Source organism: Ruditapes philippinarum, unplaced genomic scaffold, assembly GCF_026571515.1.
Source record: "Ruditapes philippinarum isolate M1 unplaced genomic scaffold, ASM2657151v2 ctg2384_1_1_1_1, whole genome shotgun sequence".
Taxonomy (NCBI): domain Eukaryota; kingdom Metazoa; phylum Mollusca; class Bivalvia; order Venerida; family Veneridae; genus Ruditapes; species Ruditapes philippinarum.
In genome coordinates, this window is record NW_026866794.1 from 45,732 (window position 1) to 68,273 (window position 22,542).

General features: G+C 32.8%; 3 protein-coding genes across 3 annotated transcripts in view; 2 read left to right on the top strand and 1 right to left on the bottom strand.

The window, feature by feature from the left end:
• The first annotated feature begins 1,021 nt into the window (after nucleotides 1-1,021).
• On the top strand, nucleotides 1,022-2,101 carry LOC132733751 (uncharacterized). Its single transcript, XM_060720429.1, has one exon. The coding sequence runs from the start codon at nucleotides 1,022-1,024 to the stop codon at nucleotides 2,099-2,101; it is 1,080 nt and encodes a 359-aa protein (XP_060576412.1).
• A 2,384-nt stretch (nucleotides 2,102-4,485) lies between these two features.
• Nucleotides 4,486-21,523, bottom strand: LOC132733744 (protein phosphatase methylesterase 1-like). Its single transcript, XM_060720418.1, has 14 exons — nucleotides 21,396-21,523; nucleotides 15,100-15,199; nucleotides 14,227-14,319; nucleotides 13,675-13,732; nucleotides 12,520-12,571; nucleotides 11,804-11,872; nucleotides 10,958-11,134; nucleotides 10,390-10,455; nucleotides 9,956-10,142; nucleotides 9,003-9,129; nucleotides 7,813-7,857; nucleotides 7,240-7,304; nucleotides 5,756-5,823; nucleotides 4,486-5,129 (listed from the first exon to the last, which is right to left on the bottom strand). The coding sequence occupies exons 1-14, from the start codon at nucleotides 21,470-21,472 to the stop codon at nucleotides 5,111-5,113; spliced, it is 1,203 nt and encodes a 400-aa protein (XP_060576401.1). The 5' UTR covers nucleotides 21,473-21,523; the 3' UTR covers nucleotides 4,486-5,110.
• Nucleotides 21,524-21,662: 139 nt separating this feature from the next.
• The window catches only part of LOC132733747 (C2 domain-containing protein 3-like), a 39,784-nt gene continuing 38,904 nt past the window's right edge, over nucleotides 21,663-22,542 (top strand). Inside the window, exon 1 of the mRNA XM_060720426.1 lies at nucleotides 21,663-21,832. Coding sequence (XP_060576409.1) covers nucleotides 21,787-21,832 — 46 coding nt within the window. The 5' untranslated portion in view covers nucleotides 21,663-21,786. The remainder of the gene's footprint in view (nucleotides 21,833-22,542) is intronic.

The window sequence follows — 22,542 nt, forward strand, 5'->3', positions numbered from 1 at the left end:
CTCAAGGTGACAAGACGTATTTTTTTTTGTATTTTTAAAACAACATTGTGAAATTTAACATCAGTGACAAGATAACTGTCACTTTTGTAGATGTCCACAAAGTGATGCTTTACAACACATAAATATGCTCTTGGCATTGTAGTTTTTGAAGAGAAGATCTTTAGATTATTTAATTTTCAAGTCTAATTTTAACCCTTGTGACCTAATTATGAATCAGACTGGAATCATTTATAATTTTTTTCAGAGGGCCAAATAAGGATCTTTCCTTTGAGGTTTGGTTGAAAGCTATCCACTATACTATAGACAGCAGACAAAGTGACATTACAAAAGCTCACCTTTGAGCACTTTGTGCTCATGCTCAGATGAACTTTAATTGTATCAAAACTTGTTAAGACTTATTTTATAATTTTCATACATTCTTACTATTTCTGTTATCTCTGAATGTTATAAACTTCAACATTTCAACTGATTGTCAGTCATATGACCACTGATAGCACATTCACTTCCTTGTTATATCTTGTTTGTCCATCATAATCAGTAGATAACCTATTAACCATTAGTAGATATCTATCATAATTTTGTCAATCTGATATTCATCTTACTTTTGTCTATCTGACAACTTTTTAATGACAAGTTTTTAACAAATTGCATTGACAAATGTCTCAGTAAAGATTGAGACATATTAGGCGACTTGACACAGTGAGGAAATAGACAATATTTTTTTCTTCAAAATAATACAATTTTATTGCAATTTTAGCACATAACATGTGACATATTACCTAGGAAACTCTTCCTGTGCATTTTTTGAGACATACAACAGTTAAAATAGCTGATTATTTTCATTCTATATACATATCTGTCCAATCTGTCACACAATGTTAACATCCCTAATAGCTTTTTTTTCTGTAATAAAAGTTCACAAACAACTTTGCTTAAGAAATCAACACATACATTTACTTTTGATACACAAAAATATCTTAAAAATATCAGTCAGTCATTTAGGTTCTGAACAGTATAAAAAATGAAAAAACACGAAATTGAAAAGCAATGTGCTGACATAACTAAATCTCTAGAAGAAAGAAGAAGCTGTATTAAGCATCTTAATACGTCGGATCAATCTGACAAACTTTTTATTGAATTAAAAGAGGCAGAGAAAATAGTTGAACGCAGCCGTAGCGCATTCCAGTTGTTAACTGTCTCCGATATCGAAGAATACAAGTTTTTACCAAATGGAGAAATAAGAAATCTGTTTGGACAGGAGAAATCAATAGGTAAAGTGATACAGAAATCAATTAATCCAAATATTCAATATCCAAAGTCACAGAAAATGTTATACAAAGGGGAAATATGTGTGAAGACACCACAAAACAAGCACGGTTGTTGTATCACAGGTATAGCTCTCATTAACCCTGTTTATCTTGTGATAAGTGACCACGACAACAAGTCAATTAAGATGGTTGAAACACTTAGCCAATCAATCGTGGACGAACTACCACTTGATGCTAACCCGTGGGATGTAACAATAGTTTCCAGTAGCAAAATTGCTGTAACAATTCCTAATACCCAAACTATTCAGTTTGCAAAAATCTGCTCCGGCAAATTGAAAAAGATTAATTCCATCATGGTAAATGGACATTGCCAAGGTTTGAGTTTTTTCCAAGGTAAACTTGTGGTCACCTTTAGCGAGCCTGCCAAACTTCAGATTCTTGAAACAAATGGCGATATACAAACAACTGTTTCAGGACAAAATATTTTCTGTTACCCTGAATATGTAGCAACGGATATGAATAGCATATACATATCAGACTGGAAGCTGAAACAGGTAACGAGGCTAAATTGGCAGGGCAATGTAACTGGTGTTCTTTGTGACCTAGCTGAGCCTGGAGGAATAGCGTTGACAGAAGAAGGGACTGTGTTTGTTGGTGACAATAGCAAACATAGTATAGAGGAAATATCAGGACAGTGTGCAAAGATACAAGCCGTTTTGAGGGACCCAAAGTGCGCGCGAGCTCTCTGTTGGTGCAAAGAAAAAAATGTTCTATATTTCAGTAGTGAAGTTGCCCAAGTAAATAATTATCTGCAAATCTATGTGCGATCTTAAAAGAGGGTCCGATGAAATATCTACCGATTTCATTAAAGTTTATTAATAAAATGAACAGGACAGTGAAATTTAATTGGTATCCCTGCTTTTATCACAAAATGCCTCTAAATATCTAACATTTGAGAAATAAGGAACTGTTGCAATATCTTTTAAAATGTAACAATATAATAAAGAATCGTTTGCTATTCTTTTTTCTTCATTTATTATAAAGAAATGTTTTTGTTTTCTTTTGGTTTAAAAACATTTTCTTAGGTAGATCCGCGTTCATGAAGAAAAACTATACATGTAAATCTCTTTATAATTTTATGGTTTAGATCTTCTGTCTCAGCAACCATATGCGTTAATTCATTTCTTTGAATTTGATTTACAATAAAAATATTGGTTCATTCACATTCCGTGGTGCTCGTTTCAGCCACAGATTTGAACATTTTTGCGTTACTTTGCACGATTCCTGTGTTATTTGCACATTCCTGCGTTACTGGAATACGGTGATATGAAAAAACTGACCTCTGGGACAATAAAAATGCTATTTAGACCCTTTAAGTGGGTCATGAGAAATAAAATGTAGAGGGCCACAAGTTGATCCTACATGCCCAAATGTTAATGCTTTGGGCGATGTAGTGACTCAGAGATTATTTAGGTGTTTACTATAGGAGTCTATGTTCCTCCAAGGGACTGGGTTAGGCCATTTTTGAAACTATGTACATATTTATACAGTTTTTGTAGAACCTTGGACAGTTATTATACCTGCAAAAATAACAAAGCTCAGGGAATTGTAGTGTTCCACAATATGTATGTTCCCCTAAATTAGCGACACCTAGGATGGGGACAATTTTAACAGGACATGATTTATATAGCTTTGTAGATGATCTCAAGGTGACAGAGGTTTTTTTTTTAAAATTTAAATCGACATTGTGCAATTTAGCATCAGTGACAAGATAACTTTAACTTTTGTAGAGGTCCACAAGGTGATGTTTTACAACACATAAATATGCTCTTGGCAGTGTAGTTATAGAAGTGGAGATCTTTAAATTATTTAAATTTCAAGTCTAATTTTAACCCTTGTGACATAATTATGAATCAGACTGGAACCTTTAATAAAAGTTTGTAGAGGGCCAAATAAGAATCTTTCCTTTAAAGTTTGGTTGAAATTCATCCAACAAACTATTGAAAGGAGGCACAGTGTGCCATTACAAAAGTTCACCTTTTGTGCTCATGCTCAGATGAACTTAAATCGTATCAAAACTTGTAAACACTTATTTTATAATATTCATACATTCTTACTATTTCTGTTATCTCTGAATGTTATAAACTTCAACATTTCAACTGATTGTCAGTCATATGACCACTGATAGCACATTCACTTCCTTGTTATATCTTGTTTGTCCATCATAATCAGTAGATAATCTATTTACCATTAGTAGATATCTATCATAATTTTGTCAATCTGATATTCATCAAGGTTTTGTCTGACAACTTTTTAATGACAAGTTTTTAACAAATTGCATAGACAAATGTCTCAGTAAAGATTGAAACATATTAGGCAACTTGACACAGTGAGGAAATAGACAATCTCTTTTTTCTTCAAAATAATACAATTTTATTGCAATTTTTGCACATAATATGTGACATATTACCTAGGAAACTCTTCCTGTGCATTTTTTTGAGACATACAACAGTTAAAATAGCTGATTATTTTCATTCTATATACATATCTATTCAATCTGTCAAATAATCTTAACATCCCTAATAGCTTTTTTTCTGTAATAAAAGTTCACAAACAACTTTGCTTAACAAATCAACACATACATTTACTTTTGATACACAAAAATATCTTAAAAATATCAGTCAGTCATTTAGGTTCTGAACAGTATAAAAAATGCTAAATTTACATATTTAGCTCAACACAACATTAACACTTAGCATTCTGAATTTACCCTCACAACCAACAAAGACCAAGATATCAGCTAATCTTAAAAAAAGGGTTGAATACTTTTTTGACTATGTATATCCTGAATGGCAAGATAAAATTCAAACTATTTTAAGTATTCAGTCATCAAACATAATCCATCCATTTCAGCACATTCAGTTCAACACAACCATGCTGCAACACAAGGTTGACAAAACAATGTCACTTTGATTCCCTATCTCCTTTTAATCCTTAATTCAGTCAGAAAAGGCTAAAACATGAACATGTGACAAAGAGAAATAGGAAAATTTATCTGTAGCATCAGTGACCTTGAACCAATTGATCTGGAACCCCTGCCTATAAAAGAGCAGTCAATAAATAATGCTATGTGAATTTTAAGAATTGAAAATTAAGGGAGAGAAGAATGAAGGGCAGACTACTTGTATATGCCACATCAAAAAAAAAAAAAAAAAAAAAACATTCGAGAAGCATTAAAAAATATTAAGTGATCAATAGTGATAAATACATGTGTGCATATCAATTGGCAAAAGTATAGATATCAAAAATCATAACTAAGTAAATAACTGTGATAAATGAAACAGCACATGATTGTTTCATTCTAAAATACTGACATAATTTCACATAGATACATGTATATAGAACAATTTATTCTAAAAAGCACTTATGCTGCTATACAATCCTTGCACTGACTGGCATATATGCACATTTACTTCTGGTCTAAAAGAGACAGAAACAGGAAACAATTCTTTGTAACATGTCAAAATAGATCACTGTCACTTACAAAGAGATGTGGCACAGAAGGAAATCTTATATCTCATAATACAACTTTCTACATACTATTCTCCTAAAATCTGGGATAAGAGATAAAGTTACAATAGTTGCTAAAAGTTATTTAAACAATTCATTCCGGCAACCTGATGCCAGTTATTGCCACTTTTAATAACTATCCTTGAAACTTGACCATTCACAGGCTTCTATAATGATCTGTATAATCATAAACATAAGGATGATTCTAATCCTATTCATCGTATAACTGATATAACTGTTTATATCTCACTTTAGCATAAATAATTATTGTATCAGCAAGCCGGGAAAGTCCTGCAACAGAATAAGAATAATATTAAGTATTACTATATTATTTATCATTTGTGTATATTTTCAAAACAAAGTCAAAATCTTTATCATAATACAAGTACAATCTGTATAAAAATCCCCCCCCCCATTCTCTTAACAGATAAACACTCAGATCATTTTATAGCAAATTCCAAATAAAGTATTGGTGTTTGACCATCAGAATCCCATAATTTTTAATTTTAAATACGAGGCCATAAGTTATTTGGTAGAACCATTAACTTATGGACAACATATCACAACAGCTGATCTATAATCATTGTAATAGAAAAATTAATCATACAGGAAGACAAGTAGGGCATTTCTTCATAACTTTAAACATATCTATTTATTTTAGCTTGATTGTGAAACAAGTTTTTGCAACTTATATTAATCACTTTTGAGTCCGCTTCCTGGAACTAACCAGTGCTGGTGTCATTATGAGAAATCATGGTTGTGACCCGAGCAGGGCTTAAACCCATGATCCCTGGGTTGTGAGGCAGATACCTTAACTACTAGGCCATGGCTCCTCTATATTTGTCTTTCATTGCTTTACATCACAATAACGTAATATAAAGAGAAATATATAATTTCTACATATAACTATTACTTACGGTTGAAAATGAGCTGTGGGCATGGCCATTTTGTTTCTGACAAGAAATGTAGCTAATACTTCCGCGACCTGTATAAAACATCATAGCTTAAAAGAACATACTAATATCATTTCTTGAAAAGGGCTGATCCATTGTGAGTAATTAAAAGAAAAGCAAAGAGATGAAAATTACAGAATCAGTTTGATTCTATTAAACAAAACTAATAAGAGGATTTGATTGTTAAAGGAACTCCGCTGAGGTCTAATAGCCTAAAAGTCGGATGTGTCGCCTTTTGAACAATATAGTTTAGGAGAAATGGCCAGGACAAGAAAATTAACAAAGGTAATGACTCAAAAATAAGAAATGTAGAGTATGGGTTCTTGTACACTGCACTTCTTCTTATTGAGATCTATTATCCTATAAAGTTTCAAGTCCATAGCTTTTATACTTTCAGAGAAATGGCCCGCACAAAAATAAAGTATGAAAATAAACAAAGGGCAATTACTCAAAAAATAAGAAATGCAGAGTACCAGTTCTTGTGCACTGCACTTCTTCTTAATGAGATCTATCATCCTATGAAGTTTCAAGTCCATGGCTTTTATACATTAGGAGAAATGGCCCGGACAAAACTGGTTCTTGTGCACTGCACTTTGGGTTATTAAAAGAAGCTTGCATACCAAGTTTGAAGTCAATCAGACTTATAGTGACTGAGTTATGCTCCGGACAAGCTTTAGGGGACGCAGACACCGACAAAAGTAACCCCTATATGATGCCTTTTGAAGGCGACTAATAAATTCTTACAAACATCAACTGGTGCACTAAAAATAGAAAACTATGCAATAGACAATATGTAAATATGCGGTTTTGCAACGCTTTTCATTTCGGGGTCATATATACACAATCAAATTGATTATTTCCAGTAAGTGGAATGAGCAAATGATCTGAAGTTTTGCACAAAAGTTATTAGTCTAGACCTACATTCAGATATACAAAAATATTGAAAAATTATTTCCAGTCCCTTCATGTCAAAAAACCTCAGTTGAGTCCCTTTAATGACAGAAAATGGAGAAACGCATTATGTCTCACCGATATCAACACAGACTGATAGAAATTATTTAACCACCAATACTATTGGAATCAATTGATTCTGACAAATAAGAAATAAGAACACCAGGATAACATAATATCCTTTTACAGGTGCCAACCAGCTCTAGATTATCCCACTGTGAGTGTTTAAATAGAGGGGAGAGGAAATACCTAAGATGTCTTTATAAGAAAATTATTAATAGAAAACTGGTATCCAAAAAATAATATGATAAAACTTATTCTTCTAGGTATTATTTTAAATTTTAGCCCAGAAACTGCCAGAACCAAAAGTGATTAGCTTTTACCACTGGTCTGACCAAGCTCGATTATGGAAAGTTCCAATAAGGAAGATGATTATGTCCATTTAAGAAATTCAGTAGGTTAAAGGTGAACTTTTTGTTAATGCTGAAATGATTTACCTGTTCAGGGACATCTTCATGCACAGCATGACCACTTTTAGGTAAAACCTGCATTTGAAATTTACCTGTAACACAAAAACAGTGTTATAAACTAAAAACGAAATTTATTAAAAAGTTAAAATTTACACCACTATTCTAAAAGTATGTTTAATGATTACAGATCAGTTACTTTGCTTCAGCATTTTCATCTTTTCTAATGATGTGAACGTTTCTTGAAAATCTGTCAAAATTTTATTTTCTTAGGGTTTAAATCCTTCCAATATTATAATGGTCTTATGGTAACTAAGGTTTATTTAATTTTTATTTCAAGGCGCCAGCACAGTATTTTATGCAAAAGCTGAAACATGTGTAGTAAATGAATGCCTAATATTTGCTTATTTAATACTCAAATTTTAAGAAAAACGTGATTTATCATTTAGAAAACATTAATAGCCTTTCTAAATATGAATCTTTTCAAAGAAAAAACAAATTCGTGGAAAGAAATACCTAAACATCTGAAAATTTTTCTTATTTTTATCCCCAACTTTTAAGTTAGGGACATTTTCTGACAGAGAATAAAAGTGTAAAATGTACCTTGCATTTGACCTATAGTTAAATCTTTATCAAGTCTGTCCACACCTGTAATAAACATGAAACTGACATTAATATTGTTTCATCAGATATAACCCCTACCTTACTATAATCCGAAATGATTAGCTTTTGCCAGCTAATTCCGTGCAGTCTGACCAGGCTCTATATTGTTGGCAGCTCAATTTTTATATTTTGATATTGAAATTCCTCAAGACTTCAAATGGACTGTTACAAATGCCTTATGACTTCAAATGGATTGTTCCAAATGCCTTAAGTCTTCAAATAGACTGTTCCAAATGCCTTAAGACTTCAAATGGACTGTTTCAAATGCCTAAGACTTCAAATGGACTGTTTCAAATGCCTTAAACTTCAAATGTACTGTTTCAAATGCAAAGAAAGGCAAAGCCATTTTAAAATTTCAGCATGTTAAAGGTTGACACTATAATCATTCACTGTTTAATAAAGACCTTCATAGCACTAAATTTTAGTATTTTGATACTTAAATCCCTTAGACTACAAAATGGATTGTTCTAAGTTCAAAGTATGGCCAGTCCATTACAGGAATTCAGCAGGGAAAGGGTTAATCAACAAATTTCCTGGAATCATAAAATGAATGGTTTAACCCTTTATCTGCTGATTTTGTGTAATGGATTTGCCTTGCTTTGAATTTGGAACAGTCCATTTGAAGTTTAAGGTATTTCAATATCAAAATTGAGAAACAAACAGTATGGAGCATGGTCAGACTGCATGAATGTGCAGGCTGGCAAAGGCTAAAACACTTTTACGGTTCCAGCAGTATAAGGGTTGCTTCATTATTGCCTTGAGCTTAAAGAATCTCAATTATGCTTTCCTTTGAACGCTTATTTCTTTCAGTCAAATTTCAAGTCAAATTCAGCACACATTTTATGCTTAAAATAATGTTTGTAGCAATCAACACTTCAAAACTTAACTCATTCTCTTTTAAATCTAAGCATGGTAAACAAGTGGTGATAAACACCAATATACCAAATAATAATTGCCTTAATACTATATGATATACTTTACATAGTGTCTGTGTTAAAATATATCTCAAGTTGTGTTGACAATAAATAAATCATATTTTTCATAAATGATAGCATTCATAATGAAGAACCTTTTACACATCAAACTAAAAAAAAAAAAAAAAATCTGTACATATATAAATGCAAATATACCTGCTAATAAAAGTAATTTTGGGACTTCAACAGACAAAAACTTATTTGATAACCCTTCAAACCAGCCTCTCCAATACGGTTCTGTTCTACCAAGGTCTATCCTCCATGTGTACTGTATTTCTGGGGTCTGAAAAAAAATATTACAAATCTGTTTTCCCTCATTGCTTTATAAGACTAACAATCAAAAGTGAGGTTATGTTTTCAGGTATGCTGAGGGTTTTATGGAAACTTTCAAGCTTAAAACCGTTGAACTGGAACCAAAAGTGATATGCCTTTCCATCAATATAAAGCCTGCTTCTATACAAACGGTAGTTCAAGTTTTGTATTTTGATATTAAAAGCCTGTTAAGTCAGAAAAGACTTTTCCAAATTCAAAGCACATAAAATCCTGAACACAAGTTTTTTAGTTTAAAGGTTAATGGCAGATAAAGGCATTTTTTCAAGTATGTGTTAGCACTAGTGTTAAACATGCACTGTAGAGCATTTCTTTCTTCTCAGGCTGGTGGTTTGAATTACATACATCAGAATGTAAATGGAAAGTAATTACACTTTAACATGTATATCACTGACCAAACATGTTACTTGTCTGCTGCTTCATAGGAATCAATTAAAGATAGCAAATTATCACAATTAAATACTTTCAACCAATCCGAATAAGGTATTAATTAAAATCAAAATTTTTAGAGAGAAGTCTCCACCTTGATGTGAAGTGCAAGTGATTAAACTCACCCTCTGTCCTATAATATCTTAAAGTTGAAAATACAAGAACAAATATGACCATAAAATAATCTTTAAAAAAAAAACCCACTCTGCCTCAGTTTTAGCTAGAAGATTTATTTCAATCAATTCTTTTTAGACCATGAATGGTTCTTTCTAGGTAAAGTATCTGACTGCTGTACAAGGAAATTATGTAGAAATATAAAAAGTCCATAACATTTCTAGATTGATACTCACTTCAGGTTTTTTAAATTCGTTGTCACTTTTCTGCTGTGTTGAACATTGATTGGCTGTTGATGAACTTTGACCCGTAGATTCTCCGCCTTCTTCCTCCTCTTCAGCTATAGTTTCACTTGCATTATGTATGATATGGTCTTCATGTTGATGCTCTAGCTCTGACGAGGCCGTCTCATTTGTATCTACTCTAAATAGAACACATGAAAAATATATTTTACATAGGTTACTGCTCCCCATTGTTCCATTGTTTTTTTTGACAAAGCTTAAAACATGATTTTTCTTTAAGGAACAAAAGAAAAACTATTTTTTTATGTCCTTGGAACTTAACCCATCATATGAAACCCCAACCAAGGGTAGAGGTCAAAGGTACCAATACATCTTACACCTGTTACTATTAATTATAAATATACAGAGGTAAATAAATGACAACTTACCTTTTGACTTGACCCACCATGGATACTCTTGCAGAATCTACATTTCTTACTTGACCACTTCTTACACTGAAAAATCAAGCAATGAATAGGCGAGATTAAATGCTGCTTAAAGAATAATATGAAACTTTATCCATACAAAACTTACACTCTATATTGCATGCAAATAATAAAGTGTTAAATAGATCTGCTTAAATTTAGTTTAGTTCAATTCAGAAACTTGTGACTTTACTAGATCAACCATATGATGCCCTGTCTGAAGATCTATTCATTTTGTTAAACTGGATGGAATTTCATGACCAAGTCAAGTATAAACAGGCAATTATGGTATATAAATCAATTTACAATATTTGCCCAGAGTACTAAACATTTTACATTCAACCATACAATTAATTCCTGGTGATGCAAAACAACAAAAGTTTCAACTATTCAGGGTCAAAAATCTGAAATAAATACCAATCAGCATACATTCTGCATAATCACTTCAAAACAAAGTTAATGAAGATGGAAGTCAACAAACACCAATTACAATTCAAAAAGTAAAGTTTGTTTCAAACATTTCATCACTTACCACCATTCTATAGCCTGTTCCAAAGATTTGAAAACTTTTGGTCTCCCTCTGAGGAAATTCTGCATGCTAGACAGAGCTTCCAAAGCTGTGCCCTCCACCACATCTATAACAACCAGGCCAGCAAGTGATGGGATCAAACCTCTTACCCCTGTATGCACTGCTATAGCACCTCCCATACTGTTATAACAAAACAGATCCAAATATTTGACAAATATTGACATGAACTTATAATACACTTGTACAAGTTTAACATAACTAATGGTGCTGGATACTATTTTGAAGCTATCTAACTTAGCATGTTACTTTTTACAAAATAATAAGAAATTACTTCTTTAAATAGTGAAAAAATATGGTACAATGTGATGCCATTTTTTTTTACAGAAAAATGAAGCCATCTTCTACAGAATAGTTGTAATGTATAGATAACTGGTACTTTTCATGCAAGAGATATCATTTTATATCCAACATTCTGAATCTTTTATTTGCTGTGTTTCATTTACACAAAGGATGCATCGGTCTTTCGGTTACTTTTCAGCTTAACACGTGTAGGAAGACCCTAAGTGCCCCTCAGTGCATTACTTCATGCATGAAATCTTAAATAAAGATCATTAATTTCCAACACAAACAATTTCTTTATACACCTTCATGTTAATCTATATATCATTGGCTGATATATAGACAAACTTGCCTGCTATTTATAGTAAGTATTGCCTAATATATATACAATGTTGACAGATATATAAACAGTATTGCCAGATAGACAATTTGGTCTGATATATATACAGTACTGCCTGATATATAAACAGTAAAGAGTGATATGCCCTATACCTTGTGACACTGACCTACCTATGTCCAATAAGTATAACAGGTGGTGCATTTTCTCCGTACAACTCTTTTACAATGTCACCAACATCACTGAAAATGAATCAAAATCAAATAATCACTAAAATAGAACCAAAATATAATCATCAAGTGACACAAAATTGTCACAAACCAGATTTTCTGCTGGCATTATTACACGAAAAAGCCCCCACAAATGGCAAAAAAATTATCACCTCACACAATTCTAACAGTATGTACCAGCACACTTGATGACAATCATTTTAGTAAAAGTTTAGTTGGAATTCCTCAGGAAAAGTATGAGTTGTGCACTATGGATATTGTTTATCATGCGCTGACAAATCTCCCTGATAAATTAGTTTTCTGACACTTCCTCCTTAGACAAAAGTTTCCAATAATTACTTTTCTCATAAAATCATTCAAACAATTAAATTTGTGTTCTAACAAATATTGCAAATAATTGTTTTTAAGATACAAAAACAAAAACGTATGTAGATCAAAGGTATCATGGATTGACAGAGTAATGATGTGTTTGTGGATTTTTTTTTACATCATTTAAAGAGAGAATTTTTTTTTTTTTTTTTTTTGATTTCATCTTTTTAAAAAAAAATCTTTATTAAACGCCCCCCTTTTGAAAAATGTCATGCCCGAAGGGGGAGTTAAATTGGGATTTTACGGTACTTAAAATTTCAGAAAAATGTATACATGTATAATCAACTTACCTTGACAACACGTCAGCTGACAATGTAGTTTCATCTGTGGTCACACTATCACCTATAAATTACAAGATATCCCATGAATTATTAATTCTCATATACTCTCGGAGAATGTCTTGAAATGTTAAGTACAAAAAATAGAGATAAAGTGAGCCCCTTCTTTTACAATTCCTTTCAAAATATGTAACTATGATACTTAGAATTTTACAAATTGTAAAAATTTCTTATGCATGTAATATTAACTTATTCCAATCTAATTGTAAATGGTAAGAGCAAAAGTAAAAGTCAAAATAACTTTTATTTTGTCATAACAGTTCAATAATTTATTTTCTTTCGCTATACAAAATAATATATAATCCACATCATCATATTGTCACCTTTATACTAATCAGTCTCTTGAAATATATTACTAATTTATTCAACTCAACTTTACAGGGGATAAATTAGCAAAATGTTACTTTAAGAACCATATTATAACCAGATGTTCTCAGAGATTCCATGTCCACATTTAATTTTTTATAACTAGAATGAACAGAATGGAAGCTACATACAACTGTTTCAGACATTATCTTTTCTCAAAGATCCTGAAACACAATTTTTTTTATGGTTTTATATCATAAATATGATGCTCAAAATAAGATTTATCAATTTTGTAAGTTCCAAAAAGCATTATAAAGATATTACCGAATTTAACATTTCATGTAAATAAAGGGAGGTAATAAAAAATTTATTTTCTATAAAGTCTAAGTCAAATATTTCAATAAGAAATGAATGCATATATTTTAATGATTACATATAATATGTACAAATATTTTCAGTACATATTTTACATATTCTTCGATGTTTGAAAATTATTTTATAAGCATAATTATATACATATATATGATTTCACTTAAGTGTGGTATACAACCTCACTTACAACATACAGGATCTTTAAATACGCGAATGAAGAAAATAAAAATCCTCTACTCTTGATCTCAGTATCAAAACTAGGGTAACACACCTACAATGTTTCATACATTGTAATACGTTATACAAAAATTTATTTGAAGTTGAATGCAAATAACAACATACATAAGCTGTGAATAGCTGTTGACCAAAACCTTCTAGTTTCTCTACTCCAGCTAAGAGGAGAAGTTGTGACACACACCATTTACTTACCATGACCTCTCAAATCAACTGCGGTACATCTACAAGCAATTAGCTTTGACAATGAGCCCTGAAACATTTATTTCAATATTTTTTAAATAGTTTTTTTTATTATGTTTTTTTTCTCTGAAAAAATTTCAACATTAGTACAATGATTTAAAGTGACATGTAAAATTAGTAATGTGTGGGTAAATTATCAAAATTATCTTCTTCAATATGATTTCAAAGAAAAGTCTGAGGAAAAAAATATTGATGTAAGATATTCCCTATTTTATAACAGAAAATTGGAAAGATAACTCTTTTGCATATTCATCTTTAAACTAAAGATATAATAATGGTATCCTAAAGACAGGTTTTCGAAATGTACATGTATAATAGCAAAATTACGAAAATATAAAAATTAGAATATTGTGTCTTACTGCATCAAGAATTATTATACAGTATGTATTACTTTATAATGCAAAAGTACTTCCATCAATCTCTGTAAACAAAAACTGTATATATACATATAAAACATAACACATTATCATATACACTGTTATTAAGTAAAATGAGGAAACTTACACAAAGAGCTGCCCAGGAAAGGGCAGAAAATCCTCCGCCATGAAGAAATAATAAAACAGGGCCCTCTGTTCCACATTCATACACGCGGAACACCTAATGTTGTTAAGGTATATACACATTAAAAATACTCATGCTGAAGTCATATAACTGATTACAAATTCTGAACCTCTACTTCCTATAGATAATTTCCGGTCTTCTTTTGCCCTGACCCTTTTAATCAGACCCTTTACTGGTGGCTGACTATCCTGACTGAGTCACTATCTTTACATTTTTAACTTGATGTTCTCTAAAAATTAAATTATGACAGTATTTGTAGTATTATTTGAAGCAATGAATTTTTTTTAACAGATTTGAAAAGAATTTGTACTACATATGAATTTTCCAAGGAGGAGAGTTTCTTTATTTTTATTACAGTATAAATATTTTTTATCATATATTATTAAATCTTGCACTGTCAAATTATAATTTAGATAATATGATATTGCAGGGAAGAATTATTGCTGGTGTTTTATAAAACCAGTGGTTTTAACTTTTGTTTTAAATATAATGATAAAATAAAGTTTTACATGTTAAACTTATAAAAACAAGCAAAAGTATAATTTATAAATTAAAGATGAACAGAAGATTTAAATATTAATGACAGAAAACCATTAACTTAAGTCAATACAACCTACTAATACTGGGCATTAAGTTAACCAGTCTATTATTTTGTAGAGCTTTGAAAAAGGAACAATCCATTTGAATTTTAAGTGATTTCAAAACTGAAATAATAAAATTAAGCTACCAACATTAAAGATCCTGTTTCACATTGCATAAATTGGTTCAAGCAGGTTAACAGTACACATGTACATTAGATAATTTTTGTAAGGATACATTTTCACCAACTTGGACATTCAACTCTTTTTCAAAATAGTTATCCCAATAAACTGGCGTATAGTCTCTTCTACGGCCAATTGGTTTCTTTTTTCCACCCCTGCAAAATAAAAGTTTATAAGTCATACATGTCCAAATGTTTCCTAGCAACCGTTAGGTCTAAGTCTAGATAACGATTTTACTTAAAAGTAGCATGCCTTCAGATAATTCTAATAAACAATTTCAAAAATGTTTTTTCATGGGTAAAAATATTGTTGGGTATATCAATAAGGTGATTTAATCTAGCCTAAGGTAACTTAAATCTTAACTTCTCTCAAAATGCAGAAACTTTCAATGTTACTATTTAGTGGCAGCATGGGTGGCATGCATGGCAGCATTATAGTCAATTTGTTTACCATAAACATGTCAGACTAATAATCTAAGGATTGATGGTTGAATGGGTTCAACCGCATCAGGGACAAGCTGTTATTTTTAAGCAAGAACTTTTACACTCATTGCTTAGTACTGGATGTTTCCAAGAACAGATTCGAGAATGTTTCATTAAGCTTACAGCTTCCAACACAATGAAAACAAGAGCAATGTCAACATGGCCATCCCCCGCCGAATGTGTTTGCTCATTGGAAGAATGTTGTGAGGATGTGATCGTGAATAAAACTAGGCGTTGTGTACGGTTCGTTTCCTTTATTCAAACTGAATGTTTACATACATAGGAAATGACGTTACGTTGAAAACATAAGTTAACAATTCGCGCCAAAGCGACGTTACGTGACGTCGCGCCAAATCTACAACATTCTCCGGGCCTCAGAAATGCTAAATGTAATAATTGTCATACAAAAAACATAAAGTAATGGAATTACTTATTTAAAATCATATTGAAATTGAGCACCATAATTAAAACAGCTATATTTAGATATATCACAAACAGATTGGCGCTATGTAAAGTCTCGTTTTGAATTATTTTCACTTGTCTATGTTTATACAAATTGAATTGTATTTTCACGAAATATTAGCGGTAAAGGATAAATATTTCAATAAGTATCGTTATGTCTATTCATCTGGTTTCTGGATAATTTCCAATGGGTACAATTTGACAATCGGTCGTGTAGTCAGCCCTCCGGATGTACGTATCCTTGCGGCCCTCGAAAACCCGTCATTTCCCGTTAAAAGTTCATCAACTACCGCAAGGCTCCACTATAGCCTGGGTGTAAAGTTGTCTTGGACAATAACAACGTCACCAACCTGAATAGTCTGGTTTGTGGTACCACTCGACCGTTGGTATTCTCTTAATGACGTCAGATACTCGTGTTTCCAGCGGTGCCAGTAGTGATTAATTAATTCCTCACGTCTTCTAGCACGTTGTCGAACATCGTCACCTTTACTATGGTAACCGGGAGTATCGTTGGTTACCACAGTATCGTAGAATGGTAGAGTTGTAAGTCTGCGTCCATGTAGTAAGTGTGAAGGGGTGAGAGGCTCTGGATCATCTCTAGCAGATGAAACGTAGGTAATTGGTCGATCGTTCATCATTGCCTCTACTTCGGTAACTATCGTCTTCAGCGTTTGCAAATTAATGGAAGCTTTGCCGAGAACTTTCTTAATCGTTGTTTTCATTACACCAATTAGTTGCTCCCACATTCCACCATACCAAGGTGCTCTTTTTGGAATAAACTGCCAATGTGTTCCTCTTTGTGTAAGGGCAGTATGAAGATTTTGTGAATTATAGAGTCGCCGGATTGTGGTACCATTATCAGATATCATAAGTCTTGGTAATGATCGTCTGCTGATGAATCGTCTGAAGGCTAACATAAATGATTCTTCTGTAAGGTCTGGAACTATTTCTAGATGAACAGCACGGGTTTTGGCACACGTGAATAGACATATGTATACCTTCTGCTGAACTTGCTTTTCTTTAATGTAAAGTGCCCCTGTGAAATCAACACCTGTTACGGAGAAGGGTGGTTCGACGATTACTCTGGAAACCGGAAGTGGTGGGGGATCTGGGGCGGTATAGGGTCTTCCTGTAACTTTTCTGCAAATGACACATCTTCGGAGAACACTTTTCACGTGCTGTCTGATTGATGGTATCCAGTATTTCTGGCGTAGATGGGTAACAGTATGGGCGACACCTGCATGTAACTGATTGTAATGAGCGTCTCCTATTATCAGTCTGGTGACATGACTTTTTGGGGACATAAGGAACGGGAATCTTGTTGTCTCTGGCAACTGTGCGTTATGTATTCTTCCGCCACAACGAATACAACCGTCCTTGTCTAGATAAAGTCTTAGCTGTCGAATTATTGGACTGCATTTTTTCTGGGATTTAAGATCTTGAATTACGTCTGGGAAATATTGTTGTTGGCAAGTTTCAATCAGTTTTCCTTCTGCTAATCTCAGCTCTTCTGTAGATAATGGACAAATTTGGCGATAATTATACGTCACTCTACAGTTTTTAGTGAAACGTATAACGTATGCCGTAACACGTAATAACGTCCATCAGCGCAAACAGGGGCTGTTGCAGTTTTTAATAAAACATCTGACTGGTGGGTTTTTGAAAATAATATAGTTGTATCACCGGCTTCAATATTAGTACTCCAGTTTCTATAACTTCCGGTTACGTCAGACTGTTGTGTTTCATGACTTCCTATGGCGGGCTTATTTGGGTAGTTCTGGGGAAATGTCGATTGGGAATGGCTGCATGTACTAGTATGATGTTTACCACGACACTGGCGGCAACGAGACTTGGACGGACATCCAGACACTTGGTGACCTTTACTTAGGCAGTTAAAACACAAATGTTTTATCTTTATGATTTGAATGCGCGATTTAACATCACTTACTTTCTTACAGTCTCCCATATGTATTTCATCACAGTAAACGCACTTTTTCTTTGAATGCTCAGTCCGGTATAATGACTTCCGGTTGTCTCTATTTCGTGCGGCGGTATAAAATGATGCTGTTGGTATGAATCTTTCCTGTTTAGTGTTCTGTGACTCTCCCGCTTCCATAATTTCAATCTCTCTGTTTAGTGATTTGCGTAAGTCTGGAAGCGTCCAACTTCCGGTACCATGTTCCCTAGCTAAATGACGTCTGGTTTCCGGTGGTAATCTTTCAAGGATTATTGGGATTAATAGATTGCCATATGTATCTTGTAGTTCACCTAATGATTCTAAACCCCGGATGTTTGTCTCAAGCATATCGTAAAATTGACGTAATTCTCGAATATCGTCTGCTGGTGTTGGTAACTTCAATAATGTCTGCATATATGCGGAGGTGATTTTTTGTTTCTGTCCGTAGCGCTCTTTTAATAAACACAATGCCTGAATGTAGTTTGCATTCGTTAACGCGAACCCGTCAATAGTTCTTGCAGCATCTCCTTCTAGTAATGACTTCAGGTAACTGAATTTCTGCACGTCTGTTAAACTGGGATTGTTGTGCACTGATGATTCAAATGAGTCCAAAAATGTCTGATACGTCAAGAGATCACCACTAAATGTCGGCATAGAAATTGTCGGCAACTTGTGATGAAATGAATTAGACAGCAGTATGCAGGTTCTGTCTCTAATGTAGTCCATCTGCTCGCAGTGATTGCTGGATGATGATTCTGTTCGTGACGAGTGGTTGATATTGTCTCTGTCTACGTCTCTTACGGAATCAGATAAAACCTGGAATTTCTTATATTTCTGTAGTTGACGTTTTACACGAATGTTGTACATAGCGGTTTCCTTCACCTCTACTGCTGTATTTTCTGTATCAATCTTGTTTAAAATGTCTGCATCAGTACTCGCCAAAGAAAGCATAATGTTTTCGATTGTTTTTATGAGAAGTTGAACATCTTCTATATTATTTTCTCTAATTGCATCTTCGATTTCCTGCAAATGTTCTGCTATAGTAGCTCTGTGGCCCTCTCTCACTGCTTGTAGTTTATGAAGATTCATGGTGGTTTCGGTTCACGGCACCATAAAATGTGAGGATGTGATCGTGAATAAAACTAGGCGTTGTGTACGGTTCGTTTCCATTATTCAAACTGAATGTTTACATACATAGGAAATGACGTTACGTTGAAAACATAAGTTAACAATTCGCGCCAAAGCGACGTTACGTGACGTCGCGCCAAATCTACAACAAATGTATATGTAGTAGAGCAGAATAATTCCATTTTAAGAGGTCTTTTGGTAATGAAAACTGATGGCTATAGTGATTACAGATTTGAAACCTATGTGAATACTGATGGCTGAAAATAACAAAGGGCAATAACTGAAAAATAATGCAGGGTAGGTTATCATTCTTGTGTGCTGCATCCCTCCTCAGTAAAATCTATCCACCTATGAAGTTTCAAGTTGATACCTCAAATACTTTTTGAGAAAAAAATTGAATTGAAAAATTAAGTATGAAAAATAACAAAGGGCAATAACTCAAAAATTATAAAAGGTAGAGTTATCATTCTTGTGCAGTGCACACCTCCTGAGTGAGATCTATGCACCTATGAAGTTTCATTTTGATATCTCAAAGGCTTTTGAGTTATGCTCTGGACAAAAATTAATTTTGAAAAATAACAAAGGGCAATAACTCAAAAATAATGCAGGGTAGAGTTATCATTCTTAAGCACTGCACACCTCCTCAATGAGATCCATCCACCTTTAAAGTTTCAAGTTGATACCTCAAATACTTTTTGAGATAAGCTCTGGACAAAATAGCATGAAAAAAACAAAGGGCAATAACTCAAAAATTGTATAGGAAAGAGTTATCATTCTTGCACACAACATTCTTCCTCAATAAGATCTATCCACCTATGACATTTCATGTTGATATCTCAAACACTTTTTGAGTTATGCTCCACTCAGGTGAAAAATTAGGTATGAAAAATAACAAAGGGCAATAACTCAAAAATTATGAAAGGTAGAGTTATCATTCTTGTGCACTGCACACCTCCTGAGTGAGATCTATGCACCTATGAAGTTTCATGTTAATATCTCATAGGCTTTTGGAGTTATGCTCTGGACAAAAATCAATTTTAAAAAATAACAAAGGGCAATAACTCAAAAATCATGCAAGGTAGAGTTATCATTCTTGTGCACTGCACTCCTCCTCAATGAGGTCTATCCACCTATGAAGTTTCAAGTTGATAACTCAAATACTTTAAGAGATATGCTCCGGACAAAAATGTCGGACAGAAGGACGGACGGACGGAAGGACGGAAGGTCGGACGGACGGAGACTATTTCTATATCCTCTTCCGAAAATTTTCGGCGGGGGATAATAAAATAAATTTGTATAAACTAACTGGATAGAATTCTTGTGACATAAATAGTAAATTTTGCCAGATTTTGCTCTATATTTTCAAAGCATTGCTAAGATAGTAAACATAATACATACATATCTTAAACTATAAGTATATTTCGCCTGGTATATTTTTCGCAAGTAAGAATTAAACAATGGGGTTTATAATTTATATACAAAATAACTGAGTTTTAATCATTCTCAAAGCAGATATGAATAACAGTACATGCATATACTTTTTAATTTTCCATCTAAATGAGTACATATTATCATCTTTATTGTTTTTTTTTTTCAATTTGATTAATCTTATACACCCATAAACACTTTCGATATGATGTACGTAAATAACTGAGGTATATCGAGTGGAAAAATACGAGTTGTTTCCCTTATCTTCAAGAAAAATTGGTATCTCTTAAGCTAAAACAATACAAATTCAGCCATTTTTAAACCGCTAGTTTGTTGTGATTAAATGTCCAATTTTAATTTTTTTACATCTATGGAAAGCTTGGGATCTTAGCTTTGTCACAGTATATAATTTTACATATCTTTTGACATCAAAGTATTTAAATTAACTGAAAAACCAGTCATGTGTCAGCCCATTTTACATATGATTTACACAGTGAGATACGCAACTGGCTATCTTTACTCGAAAACCTACTGATAAGAATAGCCAGTCGTCTGCTAGTTGGGGAAAGTGTTTATCAGTGTATTTATTAAGAACCTGTCTTGTGTCTAAAAAAAAAAAAAAAAAAAAAGATAGCATGAAACTTTGTCAAAATAATTAACACTAGTCCAATAACTAGCCGTTTTAGTAGAGAACATGAATATTTTCTTAGGATAGATTTTCTTTGAGTGACAAGCTTGAGAAGTTGACAAATTTAGGAAGTTACCAAGAAAAATACACCAGGATTGAACGCACGAGATAAAACCTATAGTGACACAATAAGATAAGATAGAAAATAAATCACAATTGGCAAATAAAAAACAGATTAATAGATCTTGTCAAAACTTCGAAATTACCCAACACCAGGTGGTGGCATCGGTGGTAAACCACCTCCTATTCGGTGTTTTATTGCTTGTCTTTGGAGGTCTGACATCTTTTTGTTTATTAGCCTCTAAACTTTTCAATGATGTTTTCCCAAAATCGAGTTTTTCTCAAAGTTTTGCTATAATAATTTCTTTTAAGGATGTAATAATAATTATGTATTATTATTATCTAGGAAAATTTGCTCTATAAATCGATTTAAGTAAAAATATTTTTTAGCTTACAGACTAATCCGAGATGTAAATAAATGGCGGACAAGTTTGGAATCGGGTTTGATTAGTAACCGTGAAAAACATCAAAATGTGATATGAAAATTGCATTGAAAGCTTTTAAACGGAAAATGAAATCAAAGAAAATTATATAGAAATGGTGAAGAAAAAGGTTAAAACGTCCCAGAAGCTGAAACGGCGCGGTATGCATAGAAAATATTTAGTTGACATTAGACAGAACCAAGTTTGTACATGTTTTGGTGCCAAAACTGAACTTTCTTTTCTCAAATTTCTGCTTATATATGACATTTTAAGTCTTATGAATTGATTTCAAGAAAAAGTCTGAATTTACTCACACTTTTGCATATTGTATATATCTGAATATTTGAAGAATTTTATATCAAGATGGATGATTGTTACTTATGAATCATTTTTTACCCCACCCACTTTTTTTTATAAATGTCAGCATGAGTTACATTAGTAAAGTTAGTTATTTGGTTTATTCAGGGTTCTAGCCAGTCAGTTAATGCTAGAGATGTGCCTTTAGTTTTTGATGTATGCAGCAAGCCCATTCAATTTCATTTCAAATATAAGGGTACAAGTAGTGAAGGGAAAAGAGTCAACTCGGCCCTATACCAACTCGGCACGGGTCAACTCGGCACGGGTCAACTCGGCCCACTTTACAAAAATATAAATAACGTATTAACTTTGCTTTGCATGTTGTTAAGGTAAATTAATAATGAGAAATATCTTATTGTTATATAATTATACTTCTGCCGAAATAAGTACATTTAGATATTTTTAATTTATTTGTTTGCAGATAAAATTAATATAGATTGATCTAATAAAAATGTGTTTCCTTAGAGGCATTTTGTTTGTTAAGTAATATACAAAAAAATATTAAACAAAAACG